At 51.1% G+C, this 7904-nt stretch overlaps 1 protein-coding gene across 2 annotated transcripts in view; it reads right to left on the bottom strand.

Annotated features, from left to right (window-relative positions):
* The window catches only part of Efcab6 (EF-hand calcium binding domain 6), a 214376-nt gene that overhangs the window by 36839 nt on the left and 169633 nt on the right, over positions 1 to 7904 (bottom strand). For both annotated transcript variants that reach the window (XM_005379444.2, XM_005379445.1), the window contains one exon: positions 4249 to 4404. In XM_005379444.2, the coding sequence (XP_005379501.1) occupies positions 4249 to 4404 (156 nt within the window). The remainder of the gene's footprint in view (positions 1 to 4248; positions 4405 to 7904) is intronic.

Here is a 7904-nt window from a genome sequence, read left to right on the forward strand (position 1 = left end):
CTGGATGGGACACAAATGTCAGGGTGGAACCTGGTGGGGAGTCAGGCAGATGGAGAGAGAAGTTCCAGTGACTCCGATCTGCTTCTGAGCCGAGAAGCCAAGAGCAGGACGTTCCCAGCTCACAGCTGCAGAGCAGCAGTGCTCAGCCCCGCGATGGCTCGTGGGGGGACACGGAGGACAAGGCCAATCAACACTACTTCATCAGAAGGGTATTAACGTGGAGTAATGAAATCAAATGCATATGCTAATCTCTCCCGTACTGTTCAGAAAAGTCTATTTTGGATCTGGAGAAGAATAATCCCCCCATAATTACCCATAGCCAGCACGTTTATCATGAAGAGGTCTTTGAGAAGAAACAGGCAACTATGTGGCAGATCCTTATTAAGGTTTCCGCATGTAAAAAAGTTGATCACCCTCATTGAAAGGTGGACTACAGAAATTGCACAGTTCTGTGTTGCTGTTATAAAAGTAGCAGGCCCACAACTATATTTTGATAAGACTCTCAGAAAATCATGTAGCTAGTGGTTAATCTTTGGCTACTTCCCCATGGTTTATTTGTCCAAGGCACATGCATTTTTATTCATTTGGAGATAGAGTCGATGAGAAAAGATTCTGTTTAAGAAAGACAAGGACATATAAGCATTTGAGGATGAAACACTTGTCACTTCCTTTACACACACACAGGTGCGTGCGTGTGAGCGTGCACAAACTGCATGGGACTTCTCACAGCTTGAACACATTGCTGTGATATCTTCAGATTCTTTCAAGGAAAATGATTTTCTCCCTAGGATTCTAGGCTTAGACAAGCTACCAGTCTATGTGAAGAGGGGAAAAAGATTCAGGCAAAAATAACTCAGAAAGTTTACTTCCTCTCCTGTCTTTCTTAGGCAATTTCTTCAGGAGGTACTCCAGCAAGAGAAGAGTGTAAATCAAGAAATGAAAAGATGGTGGGTAGGGCAAGAGGGGCCATGAGGAGAACTTGGAAGCTCAACTCTCATCCCCAAAGCAAGACAACCCAGAAGACTCTTCCCTGGGCCCAGCAGAAAACTGAGAAATGTCACCCTGAAATCTGGAGGCAGGGACGAACAACTGGGACTGCTTTTCTAAGGGCAAAGCCCTTGGCACATGAGCTGGTGGGGACAGGTAAATGTGATCCTGACTGGCTGGTTGACGTGGGTATGAGGGAGACAATCTGGGGTCCAGCCTCAGGTGCCACCTGCCCACAGGTTCTCCCTGCAGGACCCCACCAGCTTCTCACAGTGAAGACCTGAGGAAGATCCCCTGGTTGGAGTTCCCCAGGAGCGGGGAAGGGTCACCCCGCCCAGAGCCTTCTGTATAACACTTTCCAGGGGAAGAGACACTACCAGACCTCATGGCTCCGAGGAAAGCCCTGTGTTATGATTTATATCTAGATGTCCCAAAGGCCCCATGCACTCAAGGGGGGGGGGTGTCTTTTTGTAAGGTGACTGACAGTGGCAGTAGAGCTAAATTTGATACCAGGAGGCGGGGCCTGGCTGGAAGATGCGGAGCAGTGTGTCCTGGAAGGGTTTATCTCCCTGCTCAGAGCTACTTCTTCTGCGCCAGGTTGTGAGCGAGCAGCCCTCCTCTCCTCACGGTCCCTTGGAGCCAGCTGCCCAGGGAGCCAAATAAACCTCTCCTCCTTTACTTTTCCAGTGTTGGGTGTTGTGTGTCAGCCACCAGGAAAGTGACTAAGACGCTCCTCTAGCCCCTCAAGGCTTCCTGCCTTACCTGAAGGTGAAAAAAAAAAAAAAAACCCACAAAAAGCTAAAAGAGACTTCCAAATGCAGCCCAGGGACTCAGACCCACTGAGGGACTTTGACCCTGAGGTCACAGAACATTTCCCCTGCCCGAGACAGTCCTACCACACCAGCCGAGGGCCAGTGGACCGTGACACACAGAGCTGCAAAACACACCCGGCTTTGGAAGCAGTTGCTAGCAAAACCCAGAGAAGACAGGAGAGACACAAACAGTGGCCCCTGGCACTGACTGCCACGTCGAAGAGAAAGCACCCAGCCGCGTGCTGAGCGTCCACTCTAGAGGACTCGTCCCTCCCCTACTGCCGTGCATCGTGGCTGGCGTCAACGCCAATGAGACTGTGGGCCGTTCTAACATGGGACAAGAACAGTCTGGACAGACAAGCGAGCCAGAGCCGGCCTCTGGGATGACACGCGCTTTGGCATCACCAGACTGGGAATTTCACACAACAGCGAGATGTGAAGCGCTACTCTGGGAAAGCGGGTGCCAGGCAAGGGTAAATGGGTGCTGTGAGCAGAGAGGTGGAAGTGCTGGCATCCGAAGGAGGTGCCAGAAGGTGAAAGCAGAGGCTGAGAAACAGAGAGTGTCCTTGTGGGCATGTCAGGCAACCATACAAGGTTGGAGAAAGGAGAATCAGTGAGCTCAGCGTGTGTGGACAGAAACCTCTCAAGAGAAAATGCAAATTTAAAAAGAAAGGGGAAGAAACCAAGACAGAATATCCAAGAGCTGTGGGGAAACTCACAAGCATCTGTTTAATTAAAATATCAGGAAAAACAGAAAGGAAGAGAAAAACCATTTCAAGTCATCACGATTGACTTTCAAAAACAAAAAACAAAATAAAACTTGCCAGCAGAGGAACGAAGACAAGAATGACCCTGGACTTCTCACCAGGAATCATGAACAAGACGACGGTGCTGAAGGAAAAGACCCACCAGCCCAGAATTCCATGTCGGGTGAAATCAGCCAGCAGAGGTGAGCTGAGGGACGAGGACCTGGGTTTCTGTGGGTCGTTTTTTCCACTCCTGCACAGACAGGAAGCTCCACCAACCTCCCAGGCAGCTCCTGGCAGCAGAGCCCAGGGTCCTCTTAACCACAATGCCTACATGGTACCAGAATGGAATTTCACAGAACAGCAAATTTTAAGCATAACTGTATCCCAAGTACAGTATGGCATGTACTCATACTATAAATTATTATTAATCTTGAGTTCAGTTTAACTGGGAGTCACGTATTTTATCAGGCAACTTTATTCTCTGGCGAATCTGACCAAAGAAAAGCTGGCATTGGGGCCCCCCCAGAAGGAGACATCCAGGCCCCCCTGCAGTACAGACCAAAGCCGGCAAGTCTTCCCCATCTGTGCAGATCTTCTAATCTGCTTGTTAGGGGTCCTCTCTTCATACAAGCATATTTTTGAGGAAAGCGTCCAATGAGAAAGATCACTTTAACAGTGACAGTGAGGAGGGATTTCTCATACAAAGAAAAATTTGCAAGTCTATTCTTAATTTCAGAGAAACAAGATAGTACACGCATGAAATAAGAGCAGGATGCTATGCAAGAAAGAACGTCTGGAGAATGAGAATGAACATCGGCAATCTGACGATGAGGCAGGATCGTGGAAGCAAAACTCTCAAAAGAAAGAAAAAGAAAGAGTGGGAGCTGAAATGGAAGGAATGGCCCAGGAGGTAGAAAGAAAAGAGAAAGAGACGGAAATGAGAGAGAAAGATTTCAAACCACATGAGGGAACAGGCTGGCTGGTTCAATGTCCAACAATGACGGGAGTTTCAGAGAGAACAAAGGAGAGGAAATCACTCACGAAATAAGTCAAGACAACTCTGGGAGCTGAAGTGTATGACGGGGCATCTTTGGAAAGATGAAGCTGGCAGTTCAGAGGAAGTGTCTGAACACAGAGATGCATACCCCGGGGTGAGCCAGGGATTGAACGAGTGACAGGGATTCACAGGAAACTAAATGAACAGGAAAAAGAAGCTTATCCTGGGGGAGTGCCGTGCAGAAAGAAGAGATCGGCTAGCCACGGTCACTGGAGTCCTGGACGCAGATCCCCAGAACTAGGGCTGCAGCCTGGAGAGTCACGTGGACAGGTGTCTGTGGGTTTCCACATCTTCCTGGTAGGAAGTCAACAGGCGCTGCCTGCAAGTGAAAAGTCAGGAAGTAGCGCTAGAACTTCATCCCTCAGAAATGGGGATATTCGGACCAACAGCCGTCAGCCGAATGCGCCGGAAGTGGTTGACTCAGGCCGGGAATGAGGGTGGCAGCGGGCAGAGGGGCCGCTGTTTCAAAACAGACTCATAAGGTGATGCGACTTCCAACGTGCATGAGAGACACGGAGAAAACGCACTGTGACGCAGCCCAGCCCAAAGGAGCACGGGGAGATCGTCCCAGTGTCAAAGGCGGTGCGAGAAAAATGCGCCTCACCCTGTCAGAAACAAGAACAGAAACCAAACGCCCAGAGACCTGTTCAGAAGACTGGTCAGCTCCTCCTCCTTCAGGGGACAGCCGCACTCCTGCAACACCTGCTGCATCTTGCAGAGGGACACGGAGCCGGACTGGGATTTATCCAGTGCGCTGAGTACTTTGCTGATGTCTTCAAAGTGGTCCACAAGATGATCCCTGAAAGAGAACACACTTCAGACACACCTGACACCAACGTGACGGCTCAATTGCTCCTCCAAGAGTGAGTTTGGAAGGCGTGTTGCAGGCTCCACGTGACACTTACATTAAAAGGTATCTCAGAAAAAGTGGCAAGTCTGTACCGTGATCATTTTCTGATTATCATTAGCAAAACCACATCAGAGAAATTGCAGTCTTGTCTTTTTACTAGAATTGGTACTTTAAAAAATAGAGTCAAAGACTTCAAAATACAGGGATGTTACAGACATAGGAAGGACACCTTCATATGCCTTAAATGCTGTTGAGTGCCTATTACATGCCACCTGCTGCTCTAGGGACATCCAGGACGCACACCTGTGTCCCCAGGAGACTTCACTTTCCAGCCGGACCCAGGCCCACAGCTCGTAAATTGCATGCATGCTGTGTTGGTGGGTGAGAGGAACAGTCAGAGGACAGTGCATATCCAAAGTGGCAGGGGACTGCTGTTCTCAGCAAGGGGTCAGGTGGGCCTTCCGGGCATGGTGACCCCAGAGCCCAGCCCGGGAGGCAAAGCCCCCTCTGGGAAGGGCTTTCTTGGGGCCAAGGGAGCACGCCGTGCCAGGCCCCATGGCAGGAATGGAAGGAGGAGGACAGGCCTGGGGTCCCGCTGGCACTGGGGGTAGGAGTGTCCAGGGACGTGTCACATTTTGGTCAAGCACTCGTTGATCACAGCCACCATCTGCGCGCCTCGGCTGGGAATGCGGGAGCTGAGCCGTCCCCTCAAGCACGTTCCCACGCTGACCTTCTAGACAACCCTGCAGGGGCTCAGCAAGCCCAGGCACAGCACAGGAAAGGGCAGCTGAGGACAAGACGAGGCCTTCCGTGGTGGTGAGAGAGGCGGCATCCTGCTCAGTGCCTGGCTCCAGGCCCACTCTGCAGCGTCTCCCCGGGTCTCTCTGTTCAGTTCTTCGGTGCAGGAAACTTCTTCCCGGACTTCATCAATATTATTGTCAGTGGACTAGAAAAGCGTGGACATCTTCAGGCGTGAGCAGCTTTGCCCTTGCCCGAGGTAGGATTGGTTCTAAGTTCTCCACCTCAGGTCCCTCAAAAGCTCCTTCCAACCGACTTAGGACAGCACTCGCCTGATGGGCTCAGAGGCCACGGAGCCTCCCGCTGTTCCTCCAGGACAAAAATGCACTGTCAATTCCGAGCCCTGTGTCCCTCTGGAAATTGCCACCTCCAGTAGGTATCTGTGGGCGAGGACAGTCCCTCAACCACACTTGGGCTAAACAGTCTGCAGACACAGGAGATTCAGAAGCCTGGGAGAGGGGAGATAGACTGGGAATCCTCGGCGTGGGCAGACACAGTGGCGTTTACAGTGAAACTCCCTGACGATGTCCAATGTTCCCCGCTGGCCTCTGATTTGGAACCCGCTCCTGCGACATGGGAGCACTTAACACAGCGAGCCACGGTCAGGTACGCGGACGTGAACGGACAGCAGCAGGATCCAGGTCCCTGTCCCGGTAGATGCTGAACTCTGCCCACATTACAAAACCACAGCATGTCACTGCAACCATTCTCTGCTGCTTAATGCCTCCGAATGAAAGCAAATGAAAGGAGAAAAAAATGAAAACATTTCTGGAGATACATATTTTTAGAAAATTGAGGCATTCAGCATTTCTTGGACCAGCTTCGAGGCTGTAATGATCCCCCTTTCAGAGTAAATATGTGCGCAGCGTAGATGAGGGCGGGGAGCTCAGATCGTAGCAGGCTGCCAAGGAGAAACGCTGCTGGCCCCCATGGAGGAGCGGAGCTGTGCTGGGCCCCAGCCCCGGGTCCTGGCTGCACGGCGAACCTGTGGAAGGCACCGAGCCCCTCAGGCTGCCACTGCCCAGCCCCAGCAGGGCCTTCTTCATCTTGGAAATATATCTGCACTGCAAATGGAATCAGTTTCCTTAGATTCAAGAGGCAGGTATAAAACTGGCTGCCTGTAACTCGCTGTCAGCTACCAGTCTCGCCTGGGCTTCAGTGGAGGAGATGGAAAAGATCACGGACACAGGGTCTTAGGTGCATCTGAAAGTTCCATCACGCTGGCCAAGTCCTGGGGGTCTTGGGACCGAGTTTTAGAGCCTGATATTTCCAAGACCCCACAAGGTGGCCATGCATCTGACACGGTCGAGACAGCGCGGTGGGGGCAGGAGGACGGAGCCAGTGGGAGCCGGGAAGCTGGGCCCCGGGTCTTGAAATGGGTCATCACATGTCTCGGGTCTCAGCTAAGCCCCTTGTGCCAGTGAGGACGGGGAGAGAAGGCGCAACGGGACAGCCAGGGGCGCAGCTTCTTATCGGAGCCTCGTTACTCACCAGAAGCAAGGACTCAAGTGGGTATTGAAGCCAGCCCCAGCTGGGGAAGATAAATTGCCCTTTCTCTCGTTAGCTTCGTGGCAGATTTGACTTACACTGATCCTGCACATATTTTATGTTAAATTTCGCAAGCTTAGTTCTCTGCCTTCAGGCTCCGTGGCTCAGTGATTTAGACATAATCCAGGGTGTGTTCCAACCGCTCTTCCCTTTCACCTGACGTCATTATGATACTACAGGCCTGTGTCCTTGGCCATCTTTGGGGATGCTTCAGCAACAATTCATTCATTCGTTCATTCATTCGGGTGGGGACGAAGAACTGAGTCCTGCCATGTGAGGTGGCAGACGGGGACAGGAGCAGGTAAGAGCAAGGTGCACTTATGCAGAGCCACACCTAAGGAGAGAGGGACGGGCAGCCATGGGGGTTGGGACTGATGATTTATTGGAGAAAATCATCCAATAAGTCTCGCTGCTGTATGGTTGTGTCATATGCAGCACAATTTTTTCCTACACTCTACTGTTAAAAACATGACACAAGTAGCTGGTTTTAAATTTTGTAGATAACCACGTACAATCCACCATCCAAATACAACATGTGGCCTTGGCACGCAGCCCCTGGTCCTTGCAGAGGTGCACACACCTGACACTGTACCAGTTATGGCTACGCACTGTGTGGCAGGCCAGCCTGTAATCACGGACTCTCTCTGTGCCTTCTCACAGTAATTTTCACAGGCGCGTACTATCACACTATCTTTTGGGCCATGTGTTACTAGACCAGTGCACTAAATGGGGATTGAAAGGTGTCCTTTTGTTGTTATTGTTAAGGGTACACTGTAAGTCCCACCTTGCATGTGCGAAGCTCTTTTGAGTTAATTTCCTGGGAGGGAGCTCTCCATGTAGAAGTGGTGAGTTGAAGGATGTCTCTTTATCCATCCATCCATCCATCCATCCATCCATCCATCCACTTGCCCATCCATCCATTCACTTGCCCATCCATCCACCCATCCACCCATCCACCCATCCACCCATCCATCCATCCATCCATCCATCCATCCATCCATCCATCCATCCACTTGCCCATCCATCCACCCATCCACCCATCCATCCATCCACCCATCCATCCATCTATCCATCCATTCACTTGCCCATCCATCTACTCATCC

Source organism: Chinchilla lanigera, unplaced genomic scaffold (assembly GCF_000276665.1).
Source record: "Chinchilla lanigera isolate Chin_1 unplaced genomic scaffold, ChiLan1.0 scaffold00012, whole genome shotgun sequence".
Classification (NCBI taxonomy): domain Eukaryota; kingdom Metazoa; phylum Chordata; class Mammalia; order Rodentia; family Chinchillidae; genus Chinchilla; species Chinchilla lanigera.